The following is a 19,117-nucleotide window of genomic DNA, read 5'->3' on the forward strand; positions in this document are numbered from 1 at the left end:
TGTTTTGCAAATTTTCTTAAAATGCATGCTACTTTTTTAATTAGCAGAAGTACTGTATTTTAAATACTGCCTCAAATGACTGCTGTAGGCAGCAGAGAAAGTGGCTCAGGAAGAGTAAAGGGAGACTTTAGGAGGAGTGCAGCTGCAGCATTACCCGCGATCACAACTCCCCACTCCTCTAGAATCCGTAAGACCAGGAAGCTCAATTGCATTCTTATTGTTCTATTTTATTAAAACAAAGGAAAAGGACAAACCTAAAGGTTAATTTTATATACGCACGTACATTCACACACACATTCTTAAATAAACTCTCCGTTTACTCATACTCAGGAACCCGCTATTCTGCCAAGTTCTCCAAAGGTCACAGGCCACCTTGCAACCCAGTGATTAGACTAGAGGAGATGGAGCTTACTGGGCGGTTTCCCTGGATCACGTGACCAGGGAGGGAGCGGGGCGGGGGGGGGGGGCTGAAGAGGTCAACAGTGCCATGTCAATGGCACAACGGTATTCTACGAGTGAGCTCCGAGAGAAAAACACCGCAACAGTTACAACAATGAGAATCTTTATGCACGTATCTCTGTAATCCCTACAATTCTTTAGAACAACAACAGAGACCCAAAAAAGGAATACAATGTTTCAAACATTACAGAGGTCAACATTACAAAGTAGGTTTAAATCATCTGGAGGCTTCTGTAAGAGGACGGGGGTACAGAAGCATCGGAAGGAGTCGACTGCCCGCACAAGTGCTGACAGGGGACAGACCTAGCTAGAAACAAAGAAACCGCTACTAGGTAAGTACTTCTGGTGCTTGCATACAGTGTCCAATACACACAGACGATAACAAGTCCATACTGGTCTTTGCCCATGCGGTGTGGTAGAGGCCACTGCACTTGTCTTCATTTTCTAAGGTAGGCAAGTCTCCAAAATTGACCGATTCACATCGTGAGTACATGGTACAATGCATGCACGTTATTGGTACAGAGAGCGCTTCGACAGAAATCCGTCGGTTTTTAAAATCCTGACAAGGTCATTTTTACCTCAAAGGATTATTACACTTTCATTTCTTCGTTCTTTCATCTGGGATCGGTACTTATTCCAAAGCATGTGCCATCTCATCCATCCGTTTCTCAGAAAGACCAACACGGGGGAAATGGGCTGGGCAGGCGCTGCTGAGGCCAAGATGCTTGGTAGATAGCAACAGCGCCATCCTAAGGATGGTGGCAAGTGGCCTCCACCCCATGCCCCACCTCCCTGAACCCAGATCCTCAGGGAGCTGGGAGCAGCCTCTAGAGAAGAAAGAACAATTCTCTATTCGAGTCAGACATCCCTCAAAGGAATGAGTCTATTCTGACTCATGTGGGTCGGGGGAGGAGAAAAGAATCTAAGGTGGAATCATTCTTATCTGTAAAGTTTTAGCAGATGGAAGAAAATCATGTCATTTGCTTAACTTTGGAAAATGCAGTGGGTCCTATCCCCTGGGGGTGGAATGCAAAGTAAGCCCAACATTCCACCTACACTCTTCCCAAGACAGAGGTGGTGGGCATTGCTGCTTTTTAAGAAGCTGCGTGCTAACTTCAGATGGCACAGAATTCAAGACCAAAACCGCAATGACTTATTAGTCATATTTTCCACCTTCAGCTCCTTCGGGGGTAAAAATACCACAGAAGGGATAAAATGGCTTTTCTCACTGTATGTCATTGTGTTTTCTGTTCAAAAGAGCCCACACAACCACATTCTCTATTATAAAAATTAATACCTCTCATAGTAAAAGCCCTCTCTAAAATTATAGCTTTGGTTTCAGAACTGGCAACCCAATTAGCTCAAATTAACATCGAATGCATCAACAATATGCCAGCAAGCACGGCCAAGGTCTTTCAGAGATGAGGATAAAGATGCTGAGTCTATTCTTCTAATGACAGTAAGAGATGGGGGCTGAGGAGTGAGCCTTTGTTCAGACAAATGACAGCTGCATGAAGCATTTTTAAAATGAGCTACCTTTTTGGGTAAAAAGGTTAGAGCTGGTTTTGTAAAATGCCATCACAGGACTCTGTAACGTCTGGAGAAAGGTCCTCTGAATCAGGAGGGAGCATAGTGAATGGCTTCCCGGTCCTGGTGTTTAGAACTCATGTAGCCAATGCATCTGTGTACAAAGAGCATCAAATCCGCCTACGGTGCTGGAGGAGACGTGACTGAGTCACACTGAATACCAGGAGTATTTACCTTGAGTGTCTGAGTGCACTTCACCTCTGTTGTGGCTCAGAGTTCCCATCTGCATAGTGGAAATAACAGGTGCTCTCTGACCCGCTGCGACCGGGGGAGAGGTGGGTAAGAGAGAGCTAGAAAGCACTAGCGCCTTCTCCAAAGAAAGGCAGTGTTCAAGTAACAAAGTACTCAACAAAGTACTCCAATCAAAAAAGCACAAAATTCAAGTAACAGAATTGCAGGTGCTATGTTCTGGCTTTTGAACAGCAGAGGCCTCACGGCATCTGCCAAGAAGAGCTGGTAGGTAAATGAGCTACGTGGCAGAAGATGCAGGACAAGCTCCATATGGAGCCCATCGAGTCCTCCCACCACTGAGGACTGTAACTCTTCGTCAGAGGAGAAAATGAACCCTGGGAAAAGCTTCGTGGAATCAGCAAGCTGTTCAGGGCGATTGTTTAATGCATATCCCATGTGTGTTCTCTGCATAAGATCTTCAAGTTGGTGGACCAACCTAAATTTCAACAGATAGAGCTTTTCTTCATTTTGCACGTACAAAGAGAAAGAAAGGCTATCTACATTTTTCTCCTGCACTTTAGCATAAGAATAAAAAAACAATCTTGAGCCTGGCTGAAAGAAACTACTGAAGAAAAACTCACATACACAAACATTCCCTCAGTGGGGCAGGAAGAGGGAAATTGGGAAGTTTTTTGCAACTGAGAAACTTACTTCCTTTTTACAGTTTCTGTTCTAGCAAGCTAGGTGTGTGCATGCTTGAGGATCAGTCACACCCAGAGAACCAGAGAAGGTCTGGGGGGAGTGCAGTCACAGGGACCCTGAAGGTCCTGAGAACAGGAAGGAAGAGGGGGTTAACAGTCTAGATGCACAGTCTTGTCTGAACAATTCACAATGAAAACCTGGGAAAACTTCACACTTTAAAACTGCAATATTTATTCTGCCACAAGAATTCGCTGGATCCGTCATCGGGGGGTGGGCGAAAACATACCCATTCTAGCTCCCAGTATAAAACTTCCAGTTCCCATTGTCACGGACTGGTGTTCAACTCTGAACCTACCCATTCGCTTTCACTGGACGGTCAGAACTCTTGGAGCCATTCAGCTGGAACCCTCAGACTGCCATGAGAAGGTGAATCTAGATTCAGTTTCTGAGGGCCGTCATCGTTTCTTAGTGCTGCTGTTTCCACCACCCGGTTTGCTGAAGCTCCTGCTCATGTGAGGAAAGTGCACAGTTGGGGTTCTTTCCGTAGGACCATACAGCCCCAAATTCCTGGCGGCGGCGGACTTCCGCAGTGGTTTGACGCTGGGGAAAGGGCTAAAGATGGGCGCTTTCGGGTGGCTGCCCTGGGGAGGTTTGCTGGGGGCTCTGGTTTCACCGGGGGCATCAGGCAGCTCTGGGAAGTGCTGCGGGCAGGGCGGGTGTGCCTTGGGCTCAGGGTCGGCAGCAGCATCCCTCGGATTCAGTTCCAAGGCTTCTAACTTCACCTGGACCGCAGACACGTCGGCATCGGCATCCCGGAACACGGGCTCTGGAGACTGCCCTTCGATCGTCCTCCCAGTGCTGCCTTCGGAGCAGTGACCCTCGCTCCCAGCTGTTGCTGCACACCTGGAAGAAGCCTCCGCTGCCCCCAGGCTGTTAGCCCTGCAGCCCTCGTTCTGCTCCTCTATCAGCCCCACGGTGTCCCCACAGCCCAGCTGATTCTTGGTCCTCGTCATGTTCTTTTTGTGGACGCGGATGTGCGTTCGCCACGGGGAATTGAGCTTCGTCTTCAGGTCTTCATAGGGGACAGGAGACATCTTGCCTCCTGTGTGACCAGGGACGTGGATGACAGCATTCTTGGCAGGTCTGTTTGACATTTTCATCTTCTTTCCTAAAAGAAGGTGGTTGATAACTGGAGAGTTGTTTACCTGAGATGGGAGAATGCTGGTCACTGGCCCTTTGTCTGAAAGAAATGGTGAAAGGCTGGATGAAACGGACCACAGAGAAACCATCTGTTGTGGCACAGGAATCACATAGAGCTTGTCCCCCAATCCTGGCCGTGTATTTCCCAGGTTTTGGCAGAGCCATGTGACTGAAGGTAACAAAAACTGAACTCAATCCTAGAGCCCAGGGTGCCTATTCCCTCCTCTTCAGAGGGGAGGAGACACGAGGCTGAGGATACAAAAGCAGCAGACTCTGGCCCCTCGTTACTAATTCAAGTGCAGATGCCCTACTGTTTCTTCCCAACAGTTTTTGTCTCTGAGAAACAACCTCAGAGGTCTTGTATCTAGAAAATCTTAGAAGACTTTTTTAAAAATAAGTCAAACACTATGACCATATGGATTATCAGCTGTTAGCTTCTGAGAGGTAGGAAAAGAACACACCGCGTATTATGAAGTGAGAGACAGCAGGATGAGAGAAGTGATAAGAAGGTGGTAAAAACGCAGTGAAGTCACTGCTCCCCGATGCCTGGTCTTAAGTACGAAAATCCATTCCTGTGTCCTCAATGGACTTTGAAAGCAAACTGAAAACTGGAAAGCACCAAGAGCTGTGTGCTCCTGGAGGGCACTGTTAGTAGTATTATTATCCTCCTCCTCCCGTGGCTATGACCAAGCCCCTATTTCAGATGATGCTCAAACACACACGGTTCAAACACACATGGCCCCAGAGAGAAGGCCCCACCATCTTCATGTGAATAACCTTCTTCCTGACGTCCATGTCATCAGCTGAACTCACTTCTACACTTCTCGACTACTGTCATCTACCTCTGGTCACACTCCAGTCCTTCCTGAAAATGCTGACAACTGTCTCCTCTTCACCTCATATCCTATTATCCCCCTCAGTTACTTTACTGTTTCTCTGACTGATCCATCCTCATGCTTCTTCTACCACCCCAATTCACTCAGATCTACCTTCCCTGAAAAATATTTTAACTCTCCTATTCTTCTCTTTGACTCTTTTAGCTCTCAGGTTCTCAATATAGCCATCTATGGTCCTGAACCAAAGAGACTTTGGTTCTTCGATCTTTCAAACTTCCCATAACCCCTCGTCGGTCTCTGGGTCTCTTACACCCCTACCAGGCTAGATGCCTGGCTGATCACTGGGATTGCTGCCTCACCGATAACCACACATTCTCAACATCCCCATGCCTTTATACTTGGCAAAATCCCAAACTGGACCCACAAATCACATTATCTTTTCCAAAAAGGGGGTGGGGGAGAATCACACAGACATGTGGATGAAGCCCTTCAGATTCATTAACTTCCTATTTTGTTGGGTCCTCAAAGGCACAGAACAATCCTTTTCTTTCCTTCTTCCATTCCATTCCATGACCCATCCAAATCTTCCTTACTTCTACTCTCCCACTGTAGTCCTCCAACTTACTCCCAAGCAAAGGACATTTCCTCCAATTGCTCCACAAAAACAAAAGCTATCAGATCCAAAAGCCCCTAACTTCCTGTCCTCCCTAACCTGGGAAGTTGGTACCTCAACCACTATCCTCCCATCTTCCTTTACATCTCAGAAGCTGAGGTCAGGTGCAACCTTTTCCACCCATGCTGCTAATCCCACCTTATACCATCGCCTCGAAAAGCTTGCTACTCAAACTGGGATCCCCACCCAGCAGCACAGGCATCTCCTAGGAGCTTGCTGGAAATGCATAATCTCAGCCCTACCCCAAACCTGCTAGAACAGATTCTTCATTTTAACAGATCCCCAAGTGATTTATATGCACACTGAAGTTTCAGAAGCAATGCTCTAGAACTTTGCCTTTAAGCAATAATCTCTCCCTAAAAAAAAAACTACCTAAAGAGTCAGTGAACTTTTCCTGCAAAGGACCTGACTGTAAATATCTTAGACATTATAGTGCAAAAGCAGTGATAGACAAATATGTAAATAAATGGGCATGCCTGTGTTCCAATAAAACTTTCTTTATAAAAAACAGGCAGCTAGCAGGATTTGGCCTGGGGAGCACAGTTTACTGACCCCTGACTACAGTACAAGGCACTGGGCCGACTTAATACCCACTGGCAATACCCACTGCTCACCATCCCACCCATAGATGTATATGGTGCGGTTGAAAAGGGACTATGCAAAGAATCAGAACAGGGGCCTAGCCCTGGCCTGACCACCCACCATAGCTACGTAACCCTGCTAAGCCTTCCTGAGTCACCATTTCCTCATCTTTTAAAAGGATGTAAGAATATCTATCCTTACATTCCTCACAGATTTGCTTTAAGGACAAAATGAGGATACGTATGAGCCAATACTTTGAAATCACTTTCTTTCTTTCTTAAGGATTCTGGTTGAAGAAAGAATCTTCAGGAAGTTGCCCACTCCTCCCTTATAAGTGGAAGGTAAGTTCAGTTTTTGTGCAAGATCAGTCACATGCTCACGAGGCTCTTAAAAACCTGTCAACTCATATTTTGATTCATACTGGACAGGCATCATAATCATTAGGATTTCACTTGGAACAAGATAAACCACTTCCCAAATCAGCATGTATCACATAATAAAGCAGACTGTTCACTGGGATTTTTGGAATTTAAAAAGAAAAAGGCAGTTTGACAGTCCTTGGAAAAGAGCATTTCCAACTGCATTCCAATTATGTTCTTCTCAGCAGACCCCCAAGACACTGCTAACCCATCAGTGAGGCACAGGAATGTTTTTTCCCTTTTTCTCTGACCACAACTATCTATTATATGACTACCTAAGTGACTGGTGGATAGCTCAATTTACTAGTGCACAGATGAATACGTTCTGGAGGCAATAGCTCCAAAATGTCTCAAGTCCAAGGACTGCATGGCTTTTGCAACATTTTAATCATCCGTCAACCCCTCTCCACAAGCACACATAATAAAGATGTGTTTAATACCATCAATTGTCTGGTTCTTGGTACCTAAAAGGAACCCATGGTCTTTTTCTTCTGCAGAGCCTGATAAAATAAAAAATGAGATGCTAAATGTGGGATCAGCTCAAGCCAGCTGTGTTTGTGGATGCTGAGCTACAGAGTTGCAATTCGGAGGCTATCCCCTGGGAATACTTGTTCTTTCTTTCACAACTGGACACAGAGGTGAAATCGATTCAAACAAAGAATCACATTACCTGCCCTGATATACACCTGATGCACCTGTTGCTGCTGCTTCTTCTTAATCCGAGAATACTGCCGCTTCAGCGCGTTGATATCTGTGGTCATGCGTTCCATCATCATACTGTTGAAAGCTGCATGGTATTCACTTCGACAGGAATTGATTGCTCCTGGACTCAGCTCGGCGATGTTATTAGACCGCAGGCTCTGCTCTTCATTCAGTTCTGCGCTCCAGGGGAGAGACATAAGGACACGGTGTCACGGAGGTTTAGAAAGGGACTAACTGAGCGCCGAGGACACTATGCCCCGGGGTAGTATCTTAATTTCCAGAGAATTCGAACCACAAAAAAAAAAAAAGTTCACTACAGTTTGCCTGGTATGTGTTTTTCTTTGACCCTGAAGAGATTTCTGCATTTTCTTATTAGCCTAACTGTGGATCTGAAATGAGCTGTGTGGGTTCACTGTTGGATTTTTTATTACCACTTTGGGCATTCTGTAGACCTAAGATCAACTGTGTCCACATAAAAGTCACTGCCGTTTTCTAAAATTCCTTAGGAAGAGAGAACCCCAGGTGTCTAAAGTCCATTTAGAGATTTGCATATAACTGTGATATATAGACTGATTATAGAGTTCAGTCAGTCATTAGAAGTGAGTTTTTCTTAGGTTAAAAATAGCAACACATTCTATAAAATCATCAAAACTTCAGATCACTAGCAATGAATGTTTGTTTTCATTTAACAAACATTTCCTGCTGTCTACTATGTGTGTTTTGCCCAATGTGGTTTCTACTCCTGTGACACCTACAACTAGTAGATTCGGCCCTTAAGTAAAATTGAGATTACATCTAAGAAGCAGAACTAGGCACTGTGTGAGAGCGTATACCCATACACCACAGGCTTTTCTAGCACAATACAGAAAAGTGGCCTGGGAACCAGCTTTTAAAAAATAATTAATGGGGGATTTCAACTATGTTAACATCTACTAAAAGTGTTATTCAGATAAAACCTAAACATCAGATAAATTTACTTCCTTTTTCACTGAAAACACTTTCTTAAGGAGAAAAAAATTAAAGGGGACCAGCTAACCTGAACTTACTTAAAACTGACCAGAAAGGCTCATGATAAAACTTAGGAGAAAGTGATCCTATCATCCTGAAGCACATAACAGCTACATAGAAAGAAAAACAGAAGGAAAAAAAAGGGGGGGGCGGGGGGACACATACCCAGACTACAGAAATGTAGATGCAAAAATTTTAGAGTTAAAATACATATTGATTTCGTGGCTAAACACCAAAAGCTGAAATTCAGGTCACAAAGAGAAAGGGTGGAGGGCATGACAAAATCAATAGGACTCTTGCTGAGTTTAGGTTTTTTAAAAGCCATTCAAAGAGATGAGAGGAGAGTACATAGCAAGGACATACACACAAAAGCACATGAGCCAAAACTACACAGCAGGCTAAAACTCAAAACGAGCGAAGGCCTGAAGAACAGACTACCACAAAACTACCACAAGCAGAAGAAAACAGCCAAACAAAAATAAACCTTCTACACACGAAGAACAAAAATGAGAAAATAGCCCCACGAATCTGGGAAGGTAGTAGGAAGCTAGCAGAGGGCAAAGAGAAGGCAGAGGGGCCGGATAGCTCCTGTCTCCGTCCTCTTTCACAAGGAGAACGGTCTTCAAACTAGAAGAGGTAGAACAAATGTCCTAAAGGAGGAACCACCACCCAAGAGAGGAAAGAACATAGTGGGAGGACCATGAACTGCTTCCAAAGAGTTCGTTCCATCGATGGTGTCCAGACCACAGGAAGTCCATTCTCCACAAGAAAAAAAAAAAAAAACAAATGTAGCATAGCATCCAATTCAAAGAGGGACACCACCAAACTGCAGGGCATTAAAAGGTGAATATACAGAATATTAAAAGTTCTGGAAGTCATATCTTTTGAAAAACTCTGACCTTGGACCATAGGGAAGGATTTGTGGGGTGTATGGCTGTTCTCAAAGATTTGATGAGACGTCCAGTAGAAGAGGGAGTAGACTTGTTCTGTTTTGTTCAAAAGAACTATTAAAAGAACTGATACGTGCAGCTTATCTCTTCACCACTAGATACCATGGGCTAAGCAGAGGGATCCAGCAAAATGTCTTATATAAGAGATAATGAGTTTCTATGGGCGCCTGGGAGGCTCAGATGGTTAAGCGTCTGCCTTTGGCTCAGGTCATGATCCCGGGGTCCTGAGATCAAGTCCCACATCGGGCTTCCTTCTCCTTGGGAGCCTGCTTCTCCCTCTGCCTCTCTCTCTCTTTCTCTCTCTGTCTCTCATGAATAAATAAAATCTTTTAAAAAAATAAAAATAAATAAATTAAATAAATAAATAAAGATAATGAGTTTCTAACCATTCAAATTCAAGTAGAGGCTATCCTAATGTTTCAGAGGACATTTCTATAGTGGAAAAGAAGCCAATCTATATCAATTAAACAGCATGTGGTAATAAGCATATATTATATGCCAGGTTCTGAGCTAAGGAACAGAGCAAACAAAGTGAAATCAGATAAAGTGGGGGCAAAACATATCAGAAAGAAAAAGGAATAGGTATGATGTATGCAATAGCGAACAGAGAGATCCTACTAAATGATAAAGTAGGGGCGCCTGGGTGGCTCAGACAGTTAAGGGACCAACTCTGGGCTTGGGCTCAGTGGGTGATCTCAGGGTCACGAGATCGAGCCCTGCCTTGAGGATTCTCTCTTTCTGCCCCTCCCCCACGTGCCTGGGGCATGCGCACGTGTGCGCAGTCTCTCAAAAATAAATAAATAAATAAATCTTCTAAAAGAAAAGATAACGTAACACAGAAGACACTTTAATAAAGACCTTTAGTACTGGTAATCAGGCCAGGAAACAGCAGGCATTTATCAGACACAATAATAACACCTTTGCTACAATGAACCAGGACATTAGGATCACCGACACAGAAAGCCGCCTCTTTACCTTTAATTTGCTTTTGGTACTTCTGCAGTTCAGGTGCCAGGAGCCCACTGAAAGGCCCAAGACACCCCACTGCATTGGCGATAGCGTCTTCATCATCTGGGTCGTTCTCCTCATCACTGTCTCTGACCTTACCATGTCGTCTTGGAAAACATACAAGAAGAAAAAAAAGTATGCAAAGAAAATAGTGGTGTTTTTTAAAAATAAATGATACAGTCGCATGGTTTAAATGACATATACATAACTTTTATATATAAGTTTACATATAACTTACATATAAAAAGTCTCCCTCCTCTCCCTGTCCAACTTCGGCCCCTGCCACCTAATTCCCAAAGGTGACCCTTGTTACTAATTTCTGATGTATTCTTCAGTTTCATTATGCATTAAGTAAGCAAATGTAACTATACCATCTTATTTTTCTCCTCTTTTCGAATAAATATTAGCATACTACATACACTCTTTCGCACCTCACATCTATTTACCTAAAAATCTCTCCATATTCACACACACAGCTTCCTCATCTTGTTTTTATCACTGCACTATATTGTATGCATGTAACCCACGTTATGGAACCAGGCCACTAACAATGCACACCTGAGTGGTTTCCACTCCCATGCTTACTATCATAAGCAATGCTGCCATAAATAACCTCATACGTACTGTGTTTTGCAGGTGTACAAATATATTTGTGGGATAAGTCATAAAGGTAGAATTGCTGGGTCAAAGGATATATGTACTAGTAATCTGGGGAAACACTGCCAAACTGCCTGCCACAAATCTTGTAATAATTAACCTCCAACCAGCAATGTGCAAGAGTGTTTCCCTATAGCCTCGTCAACAGAGTGCACATCAACCTTTTCAATTCTTATCAATCTGACAGATAAAAACACAGAGTCTCAATCTAGTTTTAAGCTACATTTCTCTTAATACAAGTGATGTTGCCTCCTTTGTAAACTACCTATTCCCATTCTCTCATCATTTTTCAATGGGGTGGTCATTTTCTTATTGCTATCTAGGAACTTTATATATGAGAGATATCGATTACAAATATTTTTTCACAAATGTTTTTGTGCCTGCTTATGGAGGTTTTGTTTTGTTCTGTTTTCAGTCATGCAGAAAATTATTTTTAAAGTACTTAACTTTTTCCCTAGTGTTTTTGAATCAGTTAAGGCCTTCCCAGTTCCAAAGACCTAAAGATATTCTTTCACATTTTCTTCTGCTAATTTTATTATTTCATTTTTTTCCATTTAAATACACTTTTTACTTTTGATTTGATATGCTAAGTTTTCAAACACTAAATTTCTATATATTTGTCAATTTCAGTCTTTACATTTTAAAGTACCTCTTTAATAGTTCTACACTATTTTAATTATTAAAATGTTTAATGTTTGATATTTTTAAGTAAGTTTCTAAATATTCCTTTAGTTTATGTTCCAATCTTTTTTGGAAAGTACAGTTTTAAAAGTCTCTCTCTTAAATTTCAATCAAAACCTTTGGGAAAGAGACATTCAGATTTTAAGTACCAAAATACTTTGAAAATCTATATCTGGGGTTTAACAAATAGGAAGTTACAATAACACATTAAAGTACTAAGTCTTCCATCATGAAAACAAGAAAAGGGCGGGGGGGAAAAAGACCTTACCCAGAAACTGAGGTGGGTTTAACTGTGGCTGGGAATGGTGTAATGTTGTAGGTATATTTTTCCCTCAACTCTGCCAATTGTGGGAAAGGGAATGGAGCCATAGAATAAACAGTCTGAAAAACAAAACCAAAAATGCCAAGTCTGAAACGGTGGCCTTAAACAACTCTTATCAATCCTGGAAAAACATTAAAGTTTTATGATTTGGATGTGAAGAGGTAGATTCTGCTCCTTACATAGCAGGTGGAGAGATTCCACCTCAATGCTTTTCACCTGCTTTAGAGAAAGACAAAAGAGTACTGATAAACGCAATGCTGAGTTCTCAAATCAATCCAGCTGTGACTGGGCATTCCAAGTGGTGCACATGGGTGGCAGGCAGATGGGGCAGTCTGACTTCCTCTGGGCCCAAGTGACAGATGGGTTAATTCAGAACTTCACAAGCTCCTATTACTTCTTTTTTTTTTCATGAGGGCCTGAACTCATGACCCCGAGATCAAGACCCGAGCTGAGATCAAGAGTCCGATGCTTAACCAACTGAGCCACCCAGGTGCCCCCTATTACTTCTTTAACAAAGTACCCATCAATGATCTTCATATGCAGTGCTTATTTTTCAAAGCTTCATTTGATGATTTTTATAGACATTTAATGTCAATTTTCTGGACAAAATTAAGTCTAGTGGATGGCTTTGTGATCAGCTGCATGCTTTCTCCAAAGATACCACCTTTTCAAATGTCTGTGAATGAGTTCTAGGTGAAAATTGTTAGCTGTTATTTTTAAAGAAAAATAAAACAAGAAAAAAGTGACAGGGTGTAAAGCATAGGCTGTTAAAAATCTATAAATAAAAATGGGAAAAGCACCTGTGCTTCCTCCAGAATTTCAAAATTATATATCACTCTATCAGCAAGAGGAAAGTAATCCTGTTTGCTCTCTTAATTTTATTAAAATTTAATTGCTCCAAACATATTTCTTCAATCCTTCAAGTACTTATTCACCAGAAAATGTATATTAATCAGTTTCATTTCTCCCAGGAAGCCATTAACCTAAAACTAACAATGTTATATGTCAACTATACCTCAATAATTAAAAAAAAAGAAACCCATACCATTTGGATTCAAATTTAAAAGATGAAATTATCAATGCTAGGAATTTCAAAACTCCTTATAGATGAAGTAAGATGTCTCACTGAAGACAGCAGGGTAACCAGCTGAAAGACTCACTTGTGTTTTATTTTTGCCAGTTTTATAAAAAGTTATCAAAATATTCCCTTGTCCAGCCTCATGAAGGAAGCCGACAAGAAAGGAATGAGAAGTCCATCCTGCCCCTACTTCATCCCATGCTGCCCCAGGGTAACTGGCCCGGGCTCCTAGAAAGCTCCTTCGAGCTTCAGACACCTGACCAAAAAGAAAACTGGCCCCACTGGTGCTTTCATTCTCTATTTTTGGTCTTTTTTCCTCTATCCTTTACTTTCAGTTAGTCATTCAGAGAAGAAATCAGTGCTTCTGAAACAAATGTGTTTATAGTACTTCTTCGCATATATTCACTCACTTATTTGAAGGTCTCACATCTGAAGGCAAGTTTATGCCAAGAATGTACATCACACATCACCACAGTCCTCAGAGTACCCGAGAAGCTATAGGTTCCCACCTTCATAAATCAGAGATTTACAACAGATTCCAAGGAAGATATGTTACAAATCACCTTAGAGCCAAATATGGTACACTAATAGAATCCTAGGTCTAGAAAGGAAATGTAAACATAATTTAGTTCAACCTCCTTCTACAGCAGAAATTCCCTCTAGAGCATCTCCAACAGATGGTCACAAAGGCACCACTTAAACACTTCCAGTTACGGGCACACATTATTTTGCAGAGCAGACGGTTACAATTTTTGACAGCACTAATTAATCAAACATGATCCTTCTATTGGACAAGCATCCACATCCTTGTAATTTCCACGCCATCACTGATGGAAAAAAGTGAACAGTCCAGGGGCGCCTGGGTGGCTCAGTTGGTTAAGTGTCCGACTCTTGGTTTCAGCTCAGATCATGACCGCAAGGTCCTGGGATCAAGCCCTGTGTCAGACTCCGTGCTCACAAGGAGTTTGTTTGGAATTCTCTCTCTCCCTCTCTTTCTGCCCCTCCCCCCACCTCTCTCTCACTCTCGTGCTTTCTCTCTCTCAAATAAATAAATAAATCTTTAAAAAAAGAAAAAAAGTGAACAGTCCAAGGGCAGATCCTACATCATGGCACTGGAGCACTCCCCTCACCCCCAGGTAACAATCATTACTGACAAGCACTTTGGTGTAGGTTTTCCCAAGCACCCACAGACCCATCTAACAACAGCACCTAATTTTTCTCTCTGTTGCCCTCAAGGAAGTCATGAGAGACTTTGTCAAACGTCTTACTGAAATCCATATACACGATTTCACCGGCATCCTCCCAATCTCTTTTCCAGACACTATCAATTTTTAAAAACCAGCCATTGCTAATAAAAAAAAAAAAAATTTTTTTTTAAAAGCGATGTGATTTACAGAAGGAAAAAAACCCAGCAGATTATTTTGTGTGTGGCACTGAGAACTGAAAGAACTGGGGAAGACCACCAGGGAGACTCCTTCCACATCTTCAGGTCGAAAATAAAGACCTTACACGCAGTCCACATTTTTCATATGGAGCCATTTCAGGTTTGCTGACGGATTTATGGTCCACCAGAATTGGATCCCAGCCACTGAATTCATTTTTTTTAAAAGAGTGAATACAGGAAAGAGGGTACCTTGAAATGACATTCACCATTTCTCTCCGTAACACCTTATGATGCCAAGGAAAACTAACAAGTCAATTTATGATCCCAACTACCAAGGTTCATTTAAATAGACATTTATGTTTAGATACTGCTGGAAAAAAATTCTGTTTCTTTTTTCATGACTGACATGCATTAGAAAAAAACATGAAAACATAAGTTGTACAAAATTAGGCTCAGTTCATCTCCACCCAGATGTTTTCCTCAGCAGAAGAAAAGCCACTAAAACGGCATCTAATCAATCAAACCACAGCCTGCATTTTTCCCTCTAGGATTCTCCTAAAGCAGGGGAATGAGGTCGTTCTCTTTTCTCCTAATTCCTAAGATTAGACATTTTTATAGGACAAAGATGGAGTATGTCAACATATCTCTCCTTTGTTCTGGCAACTTTTAAGTGAAATAAAATGTTGCTTTATTTTTCTAAAGGGGACTTCAGCCTTGAGAAAGACATGTTTTGAATAAGGTGGAAGCGGTATGCTGGGTGGTAGGGAAAAAGTAGCAGGCCGGGAGTGGAGGACTTGGCTCCCGGTCCTGGGTCCACTGCCAGACAACCTAAGGAACTGGCCACACGCTCACTCTCTGTCAAGTGAGAAGATCAGGTTAGTTGATCTTTAAGCTCCTTTTATTTTTCTTTAAAGATTTTATTTATTTATTTGAGAGAGAGAGAGCAAGAGCTGGGGGAGGGGCAGAGGGATAAGCAGGCTCCCCACTGAGCAGGGAGCCCACCACGATGCAGGGCTCCATCCCAGGACCCTGAGATCATGACCTGAGCCGAAGGCAGATGCTTAACCGACTGAACCAGCCACGTGCCCCTTTAAGCCTCTTTTAAACCACTGTTTCCGGGTGCCTGGGTGGCTCAGTCGGTTAAGCATCTGCCTTCAGCTCAGGTCATGATCCCAGGGTCCTGGGATCGAGTCCCACATCCTGGTCCCTGCTCAGCAGGGAGTCTGCTTCTCCCTCTACCCCTCCCCCCTGCTCGTGATCTCTCTCGCTCTCTCTCTAATAAATAAATAAAATCTTTTTAAAAATTTAAAAATAAAAAAAATAAACCACTGTTTCCCTAAGTGTTGTTTAAAAACCATCTGCATCAGAATCACCCATGGGCTAAATGTCTGCATTCTAACATACTCCTGAGAGGTTTCTCATACACAGTCAAGTTTGAGAACCACTGCCTCGAGTTCCAGTGTTCTATGAGTCTGTGTATTCACTAAGCAACCAGGTGTATTCTTAACAGTACTCTAGGTGTTACCAGGATACAGAGTAAAATGAGGCCCCTATCATTAAGGAACTTACCACTTCATTAGAGAAATAAGATTAACATATTTTAAAAAATACCAACAAATGTAAAATCATCTCTAATTAGCATCGAGTCAGTTGTTGAAACTCTTACGTGCTGAAGGAACACCGAGGCGGCCTCGTTGGTGAGAGCTGAGACAAGAGAGGCTGTGTGGGGGTGGGGGAGAGAAGGGAGTGAGCGGGGCCCAGGTGGGCACATAGCTTTGCACAGAGAGAGTGTCAGAGGGGCCCACAAGCCCAGGCACGAGCACAGATGGCCGGGTGGGAAGAGAGCTCTGACCAGTGCAGAAGGTTCCGGCCACAAAGTAGTGGGAACACCTTGCACAGGTAAGGCACAGGGCAGCCAGAATGGAGTCTTCCTCCCCCCATACCCTTCTGCTCGCCTTCCTAAGCCAGAGGCTTGTCGGTTGCCTTTGTCTCCCCATTTCTTTCTCCCTCACCCTGTATCCATTTTCCATGGCCAAGTCCTATCGACTTCGCCATCTAAGTATCATCTCTGCTCCATCCTTGTTTCTACCCATCACTGCCTCTCACGGGCTCCTGCTATCAGACTTGACCCCTTCAGGTCCACCCTTCACAGAGCTGCCCCTGCCTGCATCTGACAGAAGCCACAACTCAGACTACTTTCCTCCTCTCCTTAGGACCTTTCAGGTCTTCTTTTTTCCCTTTCCAAAGCCTCCACAGAATCCCTAGAATTCCAGCAAGCACGATTTCACAACCACTGACCTAAAAGGGCAAGTCCAATCCTTACCACAGGCTGTGGTCTTCCATACCCACCCCGAATACCAAGCTCCTTGTAGTTTCCTTCACACACCGCAAAGTTTACCACTGGCTATGCCTTTGCTCATGCCACTCCCTCAACCGTGAATCCCCTTCCTGCTCTACGCCACTGCCTCTCACACGCACACGATTTCACATGTGCAGGCACCACACACACACCCACACACACGATCTCATGTGTGAAGGCACCACACACACACACACACACACACAACCTCATGTGTGCAGGCACCACACACACACACAATCTCACGTGTGCAGGCAGCCCCACACACACAGACACACGATCTCACATGTGCAGGCACCCCCTCACACACACACACACACAATCTCACGTGTGCAGGCACCACACACACACCAACACACACACGATCTCATGTGTGCAGGCACCACACACACACACACACACACGACCTCACATGTGCAGGCACCACACACACACACACGCACACACACACGACCTCACATGTGCAGGCACCACACACACACACACACGATCTCACGTGTGCAGGCACCACACACACACACACACACACATGATCTCACATGTGCAGGCACCACACACACACACACGAGCTCACGTGTGCAGGCACCACACACACACCCACACAAGCTCACGTGTGCAGGCACCACACACACCCACACACACACAATCTCACGTGTGCAGGCACCACACACACAATCTCACGTGTGCAGGCACCCCCACACACACAGACACACGATCTCACATGTGCAGGCACCCACACACACACAACCTCACGTGTGCAGGCACCCACACACGATCTCACGTGTGCAGGCACCACACACACACACACACACGACCTCACGTGTGCAGGCACCACACACACGATCTCACGTGTGCAGGTACCACACACACACACACACGACCTCACGTGTGCAGGCACCACACACACACACGCGCGCACACACACACACGACCTCACGTGTGCAGGCAGCCCCCCCACACACACACGATCTCATGTGTGCTGGCACCACACACACACACACACACAATCTCACGTGTGCAGGCACCACACACACACACACACACACGATCTCACGTGTGCAGGCAGCCCCCCCACACACACACGATCTCACCGTGTGCAGGCACCACACACACACACACGATCTCATGTGTGAAGGCACCACACACACACACACACACGACCTCACGTGTGCAGGCACCACACACACACACAATTTCACGTGTGCAGGCACCCCCCCACACACAGACACACGATCTCACGTGTGCAGGCACCACACACATGTACACACGATCTCACGTGTGCAGGCACCACACACACACACACACGCTCTCACGTGTGCAGGCACCACACACACACGCTCTCACGTGTGCAGGCACCACACACACACCCACACACACATGATCTCACGTGTGCAGGCACCACACACACACACAATCTCACGTGTGCAGGCACCCCCACTCACACAGACACACGACCTCACGTGTGCAGGCACCCCCTCACACACACACACACACGAGCTCACGTGTGCAGGCACCACACACACACACGACCTCACGTGTGCAGGCACCACACACACACCCACACGAGCTCACGTGTGCAGGCACCACACACACACCCACACACACACACTCTCACGTGTGCAGGCACCACACACACACCCACACACACATGATCTCACGTGTGCAGGCAACACACAATCTCACGTGTGCAGGCACCACACACACCCACACACACATGATCTCACATGTGCAGGCACCACACACACACTCACACACGAGCTCACGTGTGCAGGCACCCCACACACACCCACACACACATGATATCACGTGTGCAGGCACCACACACGCACACGACCTCACGTGTGCAGCCACCACACGCACGCACGCACACACACGATCTCACGTGTGCAGGCACCACACACACACGACCTCACGTGTACAGGCACCACACACACACACACACACACGATCTCACGTGTGCAGGCACCACACACACACGCACGCACACACACGATCTCACGTGTGCAGGCACCACACACACACACACACACGACCTCACGTGTGCAGGCACCACACACACACCCACACACACGACCTCACGTGTGCAGGCACCACACACACACACAACCTCACGTGTGCAGGCACCACACACACACCCACACACACGACCTCACGTGTGCAGGCACCCCCTCACACATGCACACACGATCTCACGTGTGCAGGCACCACACACACACACACGATCTCACGTGTGCAGGAACCCCCACACATACACACACATACACAGAGCCGGACCAACGCCATCCTTGAAGGTAAAACCAATCATTATCTTCCTCAAGGAAGTCTTCTGACAGATACAA

The 19,117-nt window shown here is 44.7% G+C and overlaps 1 protein-coding gene across 2 annotated transcripts in view; it reads right to left on the minus strand.

Moving 5' to 3' along the window:
* Positions 1 to 545: 545 nt before the first annotated feature.
* The window catches only part of TBC1D30 (TBC1 domain family member 30), an 81,244-nt gene continuing 62,672 nt past the window's right edge, over positions 546 to 19,117 (minus strand). For both annotated transcript variants that reach the window (XM_045873039.2, XM_045873040.2), the window contains 4 exons: positions 11,904 to 12,016; positions 10,265 to 10,404; positions 7,300 to 7,506; positions 546 to 4,159 (listed from right to left, as the gene is read on the minus strand). In XM_045873039.2, coding sequence (XP_045728995.1) covers positions 3,375 to 4,159; positions 7,300 to 7,506; positions 10,265 to 10,404; positions 11,904 to 12,016 — 1,245 coding nt within the window. In that variant the 3' untranslated portion in view covers positions 546 to 3,374. The remainder of the gene's footprint in view (positions 4,160 to 7,299; positions 7,507 to 10,264; positions 10,405 to 11,903; positions 12,017 to 19,117) is intronic.

Source organism: Mirounga angustirostris, unplaced genomic scaffold (genome assembly GCF_029215605.1).
Source record: "Mirounga angustirostris isolate CCGP_5_RB_7025 unplaced genomic scaffold, mMirAng1.0.hap1 SCAF_5, whole genome shotgun sequence".
Lineage (NCBI taxonomy): Eukaryota > Metazoa > Chordata > Mammalia > Carnivora > Phocidae > Mirounga > Mirounga angustirostris.